The following is a 16,798-nucleotide window of genomic DNA, read 5'->3' as shown; positions in this document are numbered from 1 at the left end:
TGTATAAGGCTGTATTAAGGTTACTGTATTTATTTATTTATTTGTTTTTATCGACGTTCGGCTAATTTGAATATTCGAACACGCCCGGTTGCGACGCTGCATAAGTCACTGCACCTGCTGTGGATGTTATAGTCTGGAAAAGGTGTCTGGAATACATGTACATGTACCATTTCCAGACCAGTCTCACATGTATGGCTGTTTCAGACCAGAGATTAGTGAAGATTCTTTAATATGAAGCCATGTAGCAGGAGGTTTCAGGCATCGCTTTCTAATGTAATCCAACATGTTCGTTTCCTCCTCGTGTAACAGCACTCTTATATATGATGTTATTCAGTGACCTATTTGCTGAAGCTCCCATTAACCAGTTTTTCTGCCCCACTATGCAGCCACATCTTGTTCTCTAGCCCATAACCATCTGCGGCGGTTATTAAAATGCATTTCACCTTCAATAATTCATTATTCCTCATTTCCCTGTTCTTCCACATGCGTTGAGGGATGCCGATGTCATTTCCTGTGCATATATAACGACGCCGGTGACCGATAACCAGAATCATACTGACCTTTTTTTATTATTATTATTATTATTATTATTATTCTAATGTTGAGGTGCTCTTTTTGTAACCACATTCAAGGTCTGTGACAATCATGTCACAAGAAATGTAAAGATTCCACATCCACTCGGAGCAGAGCTGGTAAATTTGACACTTTTTTCCCCTTTAAAATTTGAGAGGAAGTGGAGCTGTGTACAGGAAAGGGAAAGTTTGTCAGTCTTACCCTTGCGATTGTTTCTTTATTAAGTAGTAGATGTGCGAAAGACGCGTATACACATCCATACGTTCACATTACACAGAAAGTGCCAGCACTTCCTGTTGCAATGAGTAGTATTTACTATAGTGTTGGGTGCAAAAGTTTGTGTCCCTCATGGGTTCTGGGTTAAAAATGAAGAATATACCTCTGTATTACAGTTTTTCTGTGTATTCTGCAGCAAGACATCACCATAAGACCTGATCTACAAAGTTGCAATATTGGCACTTTCGTTTTGATTCGTATGAATACGAACACAGCCCCCTGCTGGTATGGAGAGTTCATGTCAGCCGAGAAGTGTCGTTTTGCAGTGTGACGGCCTTAAGAAGGAAATAACGATCTACGCTCGAGTGATATGTGTAGAAAACGGTTAATCAGAAGCATACACTTTCACAGCAAAGATAAAAACTGTGGATTGAATCTGATAGCGATGGATCCCTTGATTATGGGTTCAATACTCAGTATCAGATTGGTGTGTCTCTGATATCTTGGTGTTTTTCACGGTAGCTCCCATCTCTCTGTCTGTCAGTCTGTCTTCCTGTCTCACTATCCTTCTCTCACATTGTCTCTTTATGTGTGTGTGTGTGTGTCTCTGGAGAACAGACCTATTGTAGTATCTAATTGATTGACTTTGCCTTTGCTCCACTTTTCGCTCAGCGCGTCAGCCTCCCAGCGTCGACCATGTGACCAAATCATGTGACCGCAAACGTCTTTTCCTTTAATAAGCGCAGAGTAGCTGGGTCAGCGCCGCATCATTAACTGATCTTTGCGTGATTTTTTTTTATTATTATTATTATTATTTGTTTTGGAATTTTTTTATAGCAGAGGACATTGTTCCAGTAATACGTACAATACATATTCTGAGATATTGAAGGTATTGTGCTGTATTTTTACAGACATGAACTGTAAGTATCATCAGACTCAGGTTTTCGCGTTTAATTAAGCAGCGGGTCTGTCTCGATTTTTCACAATCCGCCGTTCGAAGACGACTTTGAGAGCAGAACTGTAAAATGCCATGGCACAAGATGCAAACAGCTCATCGGTAGTAAGAATCGGAAAGCCGCGTTGGAATTCCCGAAGAATGAGCCGGAGATGAGCCACAGAAGTTCTGGAGCGACGTTTTATAGATTGACGAGACCGAGAGTAACCTCTACCAAAGTGAAGGAAAGGCCAAAGTGTGGAGAGAGAAAGGATTTGCTTATGATTTAAAACATACAAGCTCATCTGTGAAACATGGTGGAGGTAGTGTCATGGCTTGGGCTTGCATGGCTGCTTCAGGAACAGGCTCACTATTATTTGTTGATGATCTAATATTGATTGATGGGGGGAAGGGGGCTGCGGTAAAAGCCTGGAAAAGCATCACAAAACAAGAAACTAACAATTTGGTGGTGTCAATGAGTCACAGTTCTGTTTTGCTAGCAGGTTGTTAGCAAGCCTGTGTATCATGATACATATTGTGTATTATACAAATGTTTTCAAGTACCACGATACGATATTTTTGTCATATCGTGCAGCCCTAGCAAAATGTGCAGCAAATTAAATACAGTTTGTTTGTTTCTTTATGTGAATGTGTATTGTGTTCTTCAAGTCTGTGTACTGACCTCAGTGTGTGTCTGGGTGTGTGTGTGTCCTCTCTGCAGTTGCTGATATGTATTAAAATGAGCGGCATAGGGGAAAACTCATCCGACCCTCCTAGGGTCGAGTCTCAAAAACGCAAAGAATGCTCATCAGAGCTCTTGGGGCCCAGGTAAGTGTGTGTGTGTGTGTGTGTGTGTGTGTGTTATCTCTTTCAGTTTTGCCTTCTTTGTTCACTTATTTGCATAAATGAGAATCTTTATTCACAGCCCCTAAGACGTTTTCTTCAGGTGCATGCAGCTAAATTTCAATGATATAGCGCTGTTTTATTATTTAACTTGTAAAACATGATGGGGGGGGGGCGGCGCTGTTAATAGTCAAAAGTGGGATGATCTTAGTCTTACCTCCCCAAGGTAGTGGTATATCCCGTTCATTTGCTAATGATTCCCGTTTGAATGAATTTAAAAAATTTTGTCGTTTTTTATCCCTTTATAACTACCAGTATTATTTTTTGCACTGCAGAGTTAGTGTACATCAGCTAGAGTTAATAGTTTGTGGATTTGGGCACTGGCTATTTGTTTATTTCTATTTTATCTTATTTTATTTTTCATCTCGACAGCCCCAAGCGAAGCACCGAGAAGCGAAACCGGGAGCAGGAGAATAAATACATTGAAGAACTCGCTGAGCTGATTTTCGCCAACATCAACGACATCGATAACTTCAATGTCAAGCCTGACAAATGTGCAATCCTGAAAGAAACTGTGAAACAGATTCGTCAAATAAAAGAGCAAGGTAGGAGCGCGTGACACACCTAGAGTGCACACGGTAATAAATGTGCATATTACAATTAGACAAACGTTGATTATGATGCCATATTGTGTAACTGCCACCTGTTCGAGTGTTTGTGTCTGTTTGTTAAGCATAGCATCAGATGTGTGTGTGTGTGTGTGTGTGTGTGTGTGTGTGTGTGCGTGCACGTGCGCGTAGATGAGTCATGCCAATGCTGGGGGTTGTTCCTGACTCACTGAATGTGTGTGTGTGTGTGTGTGTATGTGTGTGTGTGTGTGTGTGTGTGTGTGAGAAACTCACTGATCTTGGGTTATGTAATAGTGAGCAATGTAATGCAAAGCCCATGCCAGTGGCTGCACTCCGTCTCTCTCTCTCTCTCTCTCTCTCTCTCTCTCTCTCTCTCTCGCTCTAATTTCACATTCTATTTAGTACAGTAGCGTGCGGTCTGGGAAGTAGCCACATGCGGCAGCCAGTTGTCATGGTAACCTGGGAAGCCTCGTTTTGTCTGCCAAAACACTTAACCTAGCTACCACCACTTGCTAAATACTTAAGTAGTACGTACTGCAAACAGAATACGATTTAGATTTTATATTCAGTGTGGTAGCGTGCGGTTTGGGACACGGCCCGTGATTCATCAGTGCACTTCGAGTGGCGTCATCATGTCGTAGAGCAAAGCGAGCGTCAAAGATCCAGTGGGAGTAAAATAGTGGAGGAGAGACTCAGTGATAAAGCACACAGCCTCTAGTGCAGCTGCTACACACACACACACACACACACTCGCTCGCAAACACACATAGAAACAGCTCTGTCATATGGCTACGCATCATCCCAGCGCAGTTAATCTGCTAATCAGGATCTGGACAGCACATTCCTGCTACATCCGACTCCCTCAGATGCTGATTAACCTAATCAGATGAGCATTAGACGCAGTATATGCGATGAGCTTGCACAGTGTAGAGGAGAAGATTCAGAGCACCTCTCATGCACTTTCAAAAACTGGGTCTTAAGCTCTGATTCTTATTAAATGCAACATATGGCTTCTTCAAGAGCATATACCATCACTGAAAAACATCATAGCTCCTAATGTATTCGTTTTCAGTCATCACGAAACAAATCGTGACTCCCTGATCTTTCTATTCAGCCATATTCGAGGCTTAAGCAGGTGACAGAAAGAGCACTACGGAAGTTAGCAGGTGTAAGAGTTCCACGTAGACCGAATGGCTTTGTCCTTCATTTTGGCCAGTTTATACTGGTCTGTTTATTTAACATATGCTTTATAAGTAGAGCTGGGCAGTACGATGACCCTGATAAAATGAATGAATGTTGTATTTTAAATAGTCATAATACACTTTTCTGAGATATTGTGGGTATCTTTTTATTTTTTTCCTAATCAAAATTCTAATTAAGAAACTCCTAAAGCATTTAGCATTTTCCCCAATTCGCCTACGTGTACTCTTCTTGTGAAGGAAAATGTAGCGAAAGAGTATGCAAGTACTGGGGCATGCTAACACGTCATGTTGCCTGGTTACGCACACCGTCACCGTAAACAAACTCCTCACTGCATGTCGGCTTTTCTTCATTCATTACTCCTTATATAATTTATACTGTATAATTTAATTGACCATTCCTTTGATTTATTTTTCCACATTTCATTTACACCTCTCTAAAATACGCATCACTGACGTTACACTAAAAAAAAAATTTAAAAAAACATGGAAACAACTCTTCAGTTATGATCATATGGCATTTCAGTCAGAAAATATTTTTGCTTAAGGCAGAAAGTCTTGCCATCTGAGTCTTGGTCCACTCTGATATGTAGTTTCTTATGCCTTTGTTGTGTTCGTCACCTGCTAACAGGCTAGTCAAACACCTCATTACCTAGACCTGTGCTTTAGATTTTCGACAAAATCTGCCAAGAAGGATTTACAAAGTCAATTCCTCAATCTAATAACAGTTCAGACTGAAGCTAATGAACTGTTTGTGTCAAACAAATAGTTCAGTCTAGTAAGTTAACATGCAGAAAATGGGCTAGCTAACTTGATTAGCTAGCTAATGATTTTTCGAGTAACACTTCACAGAACATCCAGGAGATAATGTCACTGACTCTCTTAACTTGAAAAATGAAATCTCCAGCTGTATTTGAATTATGTTGGAGATTTTGCCCATAGATATTGATGTTTTGAGCATTAGCATTTAGCTCTGTGAGGCCACTTAGCCACCATTTTGGTGCTCCCTCACCACACTGTAAACAAATACCACTTTTGTAAATAAGTTGTTTTTTTTTAAATTTCCTTCTTTTAGCAGTTACAAAAGTAACTGATGTTAGCTTTGGTGTGTATTATCTAACACTGAGTAAAGAATAACATGCCAAGTTTGCTAGCTTGTTTTCTCTACAAACTTTCGCTAGCCTGCTAACGCAGCTAGATTAGGCTAGTTCGTTTAAAGCAACCTTGCTTTAATTTTAAGCATGCTTCAGAGTGTATTATGGATTAGGATTAGAAAACTTTCCTTTCTTTAACATTTAGAGTTCAAATGCATTATATACAGGAAGAAAAATCATCTGTTTTTTTGTCACATACCTTTTTTTTTTTTTTTTTTTTTTAAACAAAAATCCCTTTCTTTATTAGTGTGCACACTAGGCTCTAATATGTATGTAGTTTTACCCCTATTTTAGTTGTAAATATTTTTTTCCCCCCCTTTAGTAACACTAAACCCTTTCATTGCTTTATTCTGTAAAATTTAGGTGGATTTGACTTTCTAAAGTGTGCCTTTGTCTGTCTGTGTGTCTCTCAGAGAAAGCGGCTGTGTGCAGTGAGGACGAGGTGCAGAAGGCCGATGTCTCGTCAACAGGTCAAAGTGTTATTGACAAAGATGCCCTCGGACCAATGATGCTGGAGGTGGGTCTGTTCCCGCATGTGGGTTCTGAGTTGGAATGACCCTGTTACACGTGCAAACACACACACACACACACACACACACACACACACACACACACACACACACACCTGAGGTTATGTATGGACAAGAGAAAGCTGGATCTCCATTCAGTCTTTGCCTGTGAGAAGCGAAAATCCAGATTATTCTTCAAAAAACAACATGAGATCCAATCAGTGAGACGTCCCAAAGTGATCTGAATCTAAGCACAGACTCGATGCCCTATTTATACGGTCTTATCTTTAGGTCACGCCCAATTATCTCATTCTTTTGAAATCCCAATATGCTTTAATAATATCTTCTTTTTTTTTTTTTTTCAGTATTAAAAGCATCCAGTTCTCAAATTTAAAGATAGGATTTGGTTAAAAATAAACATTAACTTATTATTGAAGGAGGGTGTGTGTAATTAATCAGATTACCCAGAGATTGTAATGATGAATATATGTTGAATATTAAAGCAAACTGGCTGAGCTGGATACAAATATGGACAACACGGCTTATGAGGGAATATTTGTAGCTCGAGAGGTCCAGCATCGATGTATACACACAGCGGATGCTAGAAATGACCTCTGTGTTTTCTTTCTCCGTCTGTCTGTGAGAGACTTTAGAATAGAGGGATGATACACACCTGCACTCTTGACAGTAACTAATTAAACTCATGGGGGAAAAAAAAAAAAAAAGGCCTTGGGTCCGTCTCAAATCTTACACTGAGCAGTTGCATTGCCGTACTGTCTACTTGACTGTGTAGTATTTTGCTGTAGCCTAAAATTTGAGAAAAAAGGACAGAAAACAGAAATGGTCATTGCGTGGTATCTCACATCCTTGAGGCGCACCGCCACAAGAACACCATCCATGCTGCTGCGGAGTTTTTGACTGTTTTATAAAAATGTAAATCACAGCTGTGTCTTATGGTCCACCGCTTCCGCTATGCAGAGCAGCTGCGAACGTATCGCGCAGGAAATGTTTATCTGCAGATTTAGCACATCGTTTGGGTATTAATAGTGCCCAATATTTCACTGAATTTCCCAGTGTGAACACATTGCGCACTCGTGAAGATGTAGTATGTGATTTGAGACACAGCTGGTCTTTCACCACTTGGTGGCCAAAGTAGTATTCTTAATTGTATTACTGATAATATGATTATTGAAAATAATATAAATGTTTATACTTTTAAACGTCATTGCTTTTGTGCTTTCAAAGTGCTTTGCGGTTTACATATAAGACTAAAATCAAACAGACGTTATAAATGAATCATGTATGAGGTGGAACTGTGAAAAGAAAACAGCGACAAAAATTCAGTGGAGTTGATTCAGTTGTCTCGATTCGAATGACTTGATTGAGATGATTCGATTTGGGTAATTTGATTCATTTATTTTGATATGAATTTCTTGACTCTTTCATTTAATCGTAATGATTCGACTGACTTCATTTAATTAGCTTGATTCAGTTTTGGCTCCCGAGTGGCACTACGTTCACCTACTTAAACTGTGCACTAAAAAGTATGTATTTTATTTACTTGTTTCTTTCTTTTGGAAAGAAAAAGCGCATACTTTTGAGTGTGTAGCAAAAGAGCATGCAAGTACTGGGACATACTAACACGTCGTGTAACGGATGAGAACGTTGTCGCCTAGTTACGCACACCGTCACCGTAAACAAAGCTTTTCGTCATTCATTATTCCTAATATAATTGATACTTTATCATTTCATTTACCCTTGCCGTGGAATTATTTTTTACATTTGTTTTTATATTTCATATCGCTTAAGTTCTTACGCTTAAATACTGAAGACGCATCATGGATCCACACTTCGAAAATCTACCGGAAATAGAAGACCGTCCGGGTACCTTTGGGATACTCTTTCCAACATGCTGCCATTTGGGACACACAAATTCTAATCTCGAATACTATTTAGGACGGATAGCAGGTGAATTGGGATGCGGCAGTCGTTTTGAATCCCTAAAATGCGGCTGAGAGTCTGAGATTGGGTAACTAACTGGCTTTGCTCTCTGGGTGGGCGGGATGGTGTTACTCTCTCACCTGTTATTCAGAGCGACACTAGCCAATCATGGCCGCCTGTTTGCTCATATACTGTATTAGGAAGCATGTAGATAGAGGCTCTGGGTTACTGATCGGAAGGTCGGGGGTTCAAGCCCCAGCACTTCCAAGCTGCCACTGTTGGGCCCTTGAGCAAGGCCCTTAACCCTCTCTTGCTCCAGTATCATGGCTGACCCTGTGCTCTGACCCCGACCTCCTAACATGCTGGGGTATGCGAAGAAAAGAATTTCACTGTGCATATGTATATGTGATCAATAACGACTCATTATCATTATCATGCTGATGCCTGGTGAAAATTTCCATGTGAATAACCTCATTCGAAATATATTCACCGAAAACAGTGTCGACGCGTCCACTGCTTATTTCCTGCACAGTATTAGGAAGCGTGTCGATACAGCTTTCCTCTGAGCGTGTTACGCTGTGCTGTCGCATAGCACGAGCGACAGATCGTAAAGAGGGTGCACGTGTCGGGCTTCTCCCTTCCTGCGATAGGTGAAAGCGAGTTGATGGGAATTGGCGGAAAAAAAAAAAGTTTTAATGAACTTAATTTGGGTCGGTTGATTTCACAGATTTGATTTGATTGTCATGAGTCAGTTGATTCGATTCCATTGACTTACTTTTAGTCCGGTTCGATGGATTTGATTCGGCAGATTTGATTTAACATACTTTCATTCATCGATTTTGATTCATTTGATTTGTTGAACTGTTATCTAGCTGGTCTGGATCCATGCGTGTGCTTTGTGTGGTTTGCCCTCTCTGTTCTGTTAAGTGTGTGCGTCGAAGCCACTCAGCCTGGCAGCTCGATCGTTCTCCCCTCTGCAGATGAGCTGGTTATGTAAGCACCATGGGGTGGCGAATTGGGACGGAGCCGAGCGGCCTGTTCTTTCTACCGTTCATCTATCAGCACATTTCTGAACATGCTGTTGTGTAAATTGGTAGAGGTGGAGTCAGCACTGTGTGCGTCTACACCACACATGATCATCAGAGGCCACGTCTCTCTCTCTCTCTCTCTCTCTCTCTCTCTCTCCCCCTCTCTCTCTCTCTCCCTCTATCTGTCTTCCTGCTCCTCCTGCATTTCTCTTCATTTTACCATTTAACTGTACCACAGAGAAACATTAAACATTTATTAAGAAATGGCTATTGTTTGTAAATCTGAAGCAGAATTGTGATCTCAGCGGTGTCACATTTCCTCCTCCATCTCTTATTTCCAATCCTACACACACACACACACACACACACACACACACACACATGTATCAGGAGGATTCCCAAGAGTGGACAAGAGCTTTTGAGGTTTCCATCAGGATTTTTAATTTGATTTGTCATAGAGTACAGAGTGTCTGTAGGTTCTTAAAAAGAGGAAACACGAACTAAACTCAATGCCGTATCTTTTGAGGTTTTGAAGTTTTCTATTCTTGTCTTTATATTTTTATTATTATTATTATTATTTTTTTTTTTTAGAGTGTTTTTGCTTCATGTATCATAAATCATAACTGCCTAATTGAATTTTAAGTAGCTTTTTAAAAGGTCTTAAAGCCTATTAAATGCAACTTGACACCTGTGGACAGTGTAAGATAAAGAGATGAGAGATTTGGGATTTACAATCAGCTGTGTTTCTATCAGATCTGTAGAGGCAGCCTGGGGCAATGGGAAAGAGCATCACTAAGAAGGGAACACATATGCTCACTGATGCGGCGCTCCTTCAATTAACACTCGTCCGACTTGTCCTTGTCAGACACCGCAAGTGCTACTTTTCAAAACCCACACACACACATTGTACATAGGACACACACTGATAGAGCTGCAGCCTGTAATCTGCATTGGGAATGAGGGCGAGCAGCTGTTGCAGGTCTTAAGACTCTCTCTTTCTCTCTCTCTCTCACTCACACACACACACATACAGACACACAGAGCTACTTTACCTGCTTTCATGTCTGCCACTTAAACGTCTAAGGAAACAAGGTCAGGATATATTTACAGAAAAGACGTTTTGCTAATGTTACCTATTTACTCAGGGTTAATTGTTGTCGTTATAACCGTGAAGCTGATATTGACTCAGTGAGTACACTTCTCTGAGGTATGCTCTGCCGTATCATCCCTACTGCCTTCAGCCAATAACAAACACTGTGATGAGCTTATTTTTTAACAGGAGATTATAAGATAAAGTGTGTGTTAGTATCACAGTAAGTCATCACAGCTGAGATGAGGTGTGCCTCGTAGAACGGTTTGGCAAAGAAAAGGGGGGGGGGAGTAAGGCAGAGAAAATAGTTTATAGTGTTCAGTCCTCGGATAATAACGTTTGTAATATTACTAACATTGCATTAAGGGAGTATACTTCAAATAAGTAGGTAATCATAAATAACTTGCGAATTTCTCTGTAAAACAAGGTATTATGTATTGAAGTAAAATTTCCCACATGGTTACATACAGCGCCCTCCACTAATATTGGCGGCCTTGGAAAATATGAGCAAAGAAGGCTGTGAAGAAATTGTCTTTATTGTTTAACCTTTTGATATTTTGTTCAAAAAATGTTCAAAAATACTCTGCTCTCATGGATATCAAACAATTGCAAACACAACACAGGTTTATCTAAAATATATATATATATATATATATATATCTTTGTTAAATATAGGTGTGCAACAATTATGCACCCCTATGAATTCATGTGAGAAAAAGATATTTGAAGTATATTCCCATTGATATTTTTAATTGTTTTAGTACACCTGGGTGACTAGGAACAGGAAATTGTTCAACCATGACTTCCTGTTTCACAGGGATATGAATATGACGTAACACATAGGGCAAATTCACTTAGTCTTTCATAACAATGGGTAAGGCCAAGGAATGTTGCTGTGATGTGCGGCAAAAGGTTGTTGAGCTTCACACAATGGGAAGTGTCTATAAGAAAATAGCACAAGCATTGAGAATGCCCATTTCCACCATCAGGGCAATAATGAAGAAGTTCCAGTCAACTGGAAATGTTATGAATCACCCTGGAATTGGACATGTGTCTATATCGTCTCAACGCACTGTGAAGAGGACGGTTCGAGTGGCCAAAAAATCTCCAAGGATCACAGCTGGAGAATTGTAGAAGTTAGTTGCGTCTTGGGGTCAGAAAGTCTCCAAAACTACAATCTGAAGTCACCTACATCAACACAAGTTGTTTGGAAGGGTTTCAAGAAAAAAGCCTCTAATCTCATCCAAAAACAAACTCGAGCGTCTTCAGTGTGCCGACACTACTGGATCTTCAAATGGGATCGGGTTCTATGGTCAGATGAAACCAAAATAGAGCTTTTTGGTAATAAACACCAGAGGTGGTTTTGGCGCACACAGAGAGGTAGCCATATGGAAAAGTACCTCATGCCCACGGTTAAATATGGAGGTGGATCTTTAATATTTTGGTGCTGTTTTTCTGACAGAGGACCTGGACATTTTGTTAGGATACATGGCATCATGGACTCCATCAAATATCAACAGATATTAAATGAAATCCTGACTGCCTCTGACAGAAAGCTTCAAATGGGCCGTGGTTGGATCTTCCAGCAGGACAATGATCCAAAACATCATCAACATCAACACAAAAATGGTTTACTGACCACAAAATCAAGGTCCTGCCATGACCATCCCAGTCCCCTGACCTGAACCCCATAGAAAACCTGTGGGGTGAACTGAAGAGGAGAGTCCACCAGCATGGACCTCGAAATTATGAGGATCTGGAGAGATTCTGTATGGAGGAACGCTCTCAGATCCCTTGCAGTGTATTCTCCAACCTCATCAGGCGTTATAGGAGAAGACTCAGAGCTGTTATCTTGGCAAAGGGAAGTAGTGCAAAGTATTGACTAAAAGGGTGCCAATAATTGTTGCACACCAATATTTAATAAGATTTTTTTTCCCATAAACCTGTGTTGTGTTTGCAATTGTTTGATATCCATGAGAGCAGAGAATTTTTTGTAAATTTTGTAAACAAAAGATCAGAAGGTTAAACAATAAAGACAATTTTTCACAGCCTTCTTTGTTCATATTTATCAAGGGTGCCAATATTAGTGGATGGAACTGTACATTACTTAGGAAAAGATCAAACGGCTGACGTACCCGATCACCAAAGCCACACTATTTCACACCAAACACACATATTTGGCTGTTTCTTTTCTCTCGTCGTTTCTCTGCCTGTTTGTGTGAGAAATTATTCCTGTGTAATAAATCATGTGCTGTCGGCTTCCTGCTGATAGACTTGTAAATGATTATGCTCTTATGCATATCCTAGTTTATGTTCTGTTTATGATTATTTTAAGATTTAAGCTTAAATTGATTCTTTTTTCTGTTCTAGGCCTTGGATGGCTTCTTCTTTGTGGTGAACATGGAGGGGAACATTGTGTTTGTGTCGGAAAATGTGTCCCAGTACCTGCGCTACAATCAGGAGGAGCTTATGAACACAAGTGTTTACAGCATTTTACACGTAGGAGACCACACAGAGTTTATTAAGAACCTGCTGCCTAAATCACTCGGTAAACAAACAGCTCACACTCTCCTCTCTTGCCTTCTTCTTTAAAAAATTGGTGGACATTTCTTATACTAGACTGCCTTATCGTAAGTGAAGAATTAGCATTATATGGAACTGTGATCGAGGATCTTTAAGTTATATATATATATATATATATATAAATATTAGTGTAGTAGGCAAAATTTTATATACTACATATACTGAGGTAACATATAGCAGGTATAGTAAGTACATTAGATTGAAGTATAGTAACGTGTAGCAAGTATATTACCGTTTAATACCGCGGATCATGTATATATATGTAATACACAGTGAGTATAGCAGGTTATCGTAGAGTTTCCTATAGTATCATAATTGTATGTAGGTTCATACAGTAACTGTAGTAGTAACTTGTGTGTATATTGTATAATAGGTATATTAGCTTAGCAGGTAACATATAGTAAATATAATAACTGATAGTATAGCAAATACACTCGGTTCAAGTATAGTAACTTACTGCAAGTATATTACCGTTTAATATAGCGGATCATGTATATACGTAATAAACAGTAAGTATAGCAGGTCACAGTAGAGTTTCTTATCGTCTAATAAATTATATGTAGGTTTGTACAGTAAGTGTAGTAGTAACATATATTGTAAAGTATAGTAGGTATATTAACTTATAGCTGCATGTACTAAGGTAACATCTAGTAAGTATAATAATTTATAGTATAATAAGTACATTAGCTTCAATGTAGTAAATTATAGCAAGAATTTTATCATTTAATATAGCGGATCATGTATATATAATACAGTAAGTATAGCAGGTTACAATAGAGTTTCTTATAGTAAGTATTTGTAGGTTTATACGGTAAGTATAGTAGTATAGAATATTAAGTATATTAGCTTATAGCTGCATATACTAAGGTAACATAGTAAGTATTGTGGGTTGCAGTATAGTTACTTATAGTAAGTACATTAGCATATAGTTTATCAGCCTCTACTATTATAACATACAGTAAGTATCATAACTTGTAGTATAGTAGGTATATTAGCTTATAGCAACATATATTAAGGTTACATTTATTAAATAAAGTCATTTATATTGCTTAAGTTTGTTAGATTATATTATAGTAACTTGCAGTAGATTGCCATTTTATGTTGCAGATCATAGTGAACATTTAATATAGTACATATAGCAGGTTACAGTGTAGTTATTATTAGCATGATAAGTATATTAGCTTATGCTGTAGAGACTTACGAGCTGAACAAAAAGTATAGTATAGTTAGTATATTAGCTTATAATATAGCTAGTATGGTAACACAATGAGTGTAGTAAGCTTATAGTGTGACGTTAAGTATAATTTGTAATATTATAAGTATATTAACCTGAAATATGGCAGTTTATGCTACATTATAATATAATGTACTGTAATGTAGTTTAAAGAATAATAACATATAGAAGTATAGTAAGATTGGCTTATAGTGTAGTATGTATTGTAGCTTATAATGTAATTATTAGATTATTATTACTTCTTGTTTCTCTGTATTTATTCTCCAATGTTGCTGTGTGTCAGTGAATGGCGTCCCATGGTCGAGCGAGGGCTCCAGGAGGAACAGTCACTCGTTTACATGCCGCATGCTGGTGAACCCAGAGGAGGCGCAGGAGCAGGAGGCACAGAAATATGAAACCATGCAGTGTTTCACTGTCTCAGAACCCAAATCCATTAAAGAGGAGGGCGAGGGTGAGAAAACACGACTCGCTAATCACATACCACGAGCTCTTTTTATTCGGCAAGTAAGCGCGAGGGTCAGGAATTAGAGCGTGCGCAGTTTGTTTCCTCGTACACGATAAGTAATAAAATAATAAATAATGTACAACAACATAATGCTATTATTATCACTGTACAGTCATTTCTCCTCAGAGAATACGCTGCTAGATTTAATCACTGATAAAACATTACTCTTGAGGCTGTACAGCTTTCTGCCTTGTTCTGCAATCTTTATCAGCGCGCGTGCACACACACACACACACACAAATCTTTCCTGATAGCGTCCTATGATTGATATAAAACCTGTTGTAACATTGTATTAGTGACTATTCATGTAGCTCTGGGACTCCACACTTTTGAGCAGTAGTATACACAAGTGTGTCAAGTACCCTTACCTTGTACACACCCTTTCAATCTATCAAATGCGTATTGAACATTCATGAGCCAAGAATGAATATTAGCAGTAGCTCCACAGAGTGTTCATGTCACATAAACCACGATTTTACTGAAAGCAGTAGGTGCGATAAAGCATGGAATAGAATCCGTGTCATGTGATAAGGGGGGCGTGGGTGTGTGTGAGACTGATGGATTCTCTAACTTGATGTCTACAGCGTCGCCAGGGCAACGTACAGCTCAAAGGTCACGTTCTGTCAAGTAGCTCCTGTTGGTCTCTCTCTCTCTCTCTCTTTCTCTCTCTCACACACTCACAAAGTCTCACACACACAGTCTCTCTCACACACACAGATCACAGGGCCACCATATCATTCATTATTGATCGGGGGGGTCAAATCTCTGCCTGTCCTTTTAAACAAACCCCTGTTTCTGTTTCTTCCTCTTTCTTTCTCCCTCTCTCTCTGCAGATCTGCAGTCATGTCTGATCTGTGTAGCAAGGAGAGTACCTCTGAAGGAGCGACCGATGCTCCCCACACACGAGAGCTTCACCACACGGCAAGATCTCCAAGGTAACACCATGCCAACACACACGCACACGCATACACACACCACAGTGAGTCACTTTACAGCCACGAAAGAACCAGAGACCGAGACTAGTGAAAGCATTTGAATAAGCTTGATATAGAGGTGTCTTAGCTGTACAAAGTCTTGTGTTTACACCGGCTAGAAAGAAAGTAAGAAAAGAGAGAGCAAAAGCGACACCCTGCCTGTCCAGTACGTACTTCTGCTTATCGAGAATTGAAGCGAAATCTGTGATTGGTCAGCACATATTATGTCGTCAGTAGCAATTAAGGAATGAAACATTTGGGGGACGACGTGGTGCTATAGATAAATAATAATACGAATTCCCAAAATAAATTGGAGTTACTGTTATAGCCGGTACTGCCGTCAAAGCTGCCGTTACAGAAAATTAATCAACACCTTCTGACCAATCAGGTTCAACCGCACTGTCCTACAATTCAAATTATACCAACATGGGAAGGTTTTGTGGTTTAATTTGAAATGGGTTAACAAGTATACAAGTTACAAAACTCCGAACATGAAAGAATCTTATTGTGTGTGTGTGTGTGTGCAGGGAAGATCACGTCCTTGGACACCACGATGTTACGAGCCTCTATGAAGCCTGGATGGGAAGACTTAGTAAGGAGGTGTATCCAGCGCTTTCACCTACAGAACGACGGAGATATTTCGTATGCCAAACGTCACCAGCAAGAAGGTCTTTGTAACGAATTAATTTCACTATAACGATAAAATAATGCTGTGAACATGCATGTACACCCAGGTCCAAAATCCACAGTCCTTTTTTTTTTTAAAAAAAAACAAACAAAAAAAACATCAATTATCGAATCATTATCGTAAAGCGCTGATGATGGTATAAAGTGAGTCTTTCTAGGAACTGGTCTGTTTATTCATATCTGAACTTCCCTAGTGCGCTGCATATAAATACTTTTACTGAGCTTTTGCTTTCGATTGCTTTGAGAAGTGGAGATGTTTTACTTAGTCTAACAGTCCGATGTATTGAAACGTACAGTTTTTCATTTAATAATGAAATGATAAGAGGTCCTAGTATTTCCTAGCACTTTCGGAGTGTGTGTTCAAGCTGTTTGTCTCCCGTGTGTAGTATTGAGACAGGGCCAGGCGTTCAGTCCCATCTATCGGTTCTCGCTTTCTGACGGCACCATCGTCTCGGCTCACACCAAGAGCAAACTCGTCCGCTCTCCGGCCACCAACGAGCCGCAGCTTTACATGTCACTACACATTCTTCAGAGGTACACGGTGTGTCTGTGCGTGTGCGTGTGCGATACAGTGTGTGTTCGTGTACCAGGATAATCGTTTGGAATTTATTTATTTATTTATTTATTTACTTATTTATTTCAATATTTCTCCCTCTTCCCCAGAGAGTCAACTGTATGTGGCATGGCACAAGAACTGGG

At 39.5% G+C, this 16,798-nt stretch overlaps 1 protein-coding gene across 2 annotated transcripts in view; it reads left to right on the top strand.

The window, feature by feature from the left end:
- ncoa2 (nuclear receptor coactivator 2) overlaps positions 1-16,798 on the top strand; it is a 69,755-nt gene that overhangs the window by 34,255 nt on the left and 18,702 nt on the right. For both annotated transcript variants that reach the window (XM_017453360.3, XM_017453361.3), the window contains exons 3-11: positions 2,445-2,551; positions 2,999-3,171; positions 5,962-6,065; positions 12,487-12,664; positions 14,217-14,384; positions 15,272-15,373; positions 15,940-16,080; positions 16,486-16,633; positions 16,763-16,798. The exon at positions 16,763-16,798 is cut by the window's right edge and continues 1,036 nt beyond it. In XM_017453360.3, the coding sequence (XP_017308849.1) occupies positions 2,463-2,551; positions 2,999-3,171; positions 5,962-6,065; positions 12,487-12,664; positions 14,217-14,384; positions 15,272-15,373; positions 15,940-16,080; positions 16,486-16,633; positions 16,763-16,798 (1,139 nt within the window). In that variant the 5' untranslated portion in view covers positions 2,445-2,462. The remainder of the gene's footprint in view (positions 1-2,444; positions 2,552-2,998; positions 3,172-5,961; positions 6,066-12,486; positions 12,665-14,216; positions 14,385-15,271; positions 15,374-15,939; positions 16,081-16,485; positions 16,634-16,762) is intronic.

Source organism: Ictalurus punctatus, chromosome 23 (genome assembly GCF_001660625.3).
Source record: "Ictalurus punctatus breed USDA103 chromosome 23, Coco_2.0, whole genome shotgun sequence".
Taxonomy (NCBI): domain Eukaryota; kingdom Metazoa; phylum Chordata; class Actinopteri; order Siluriformes; family Ictaluridae; genus Ictalurus; species Ictalurus punctatus.
Note: the sequence above shows the minus strand (reverse complement) of the source record. Positions and strands in the feature narration are given on the sequence as shown.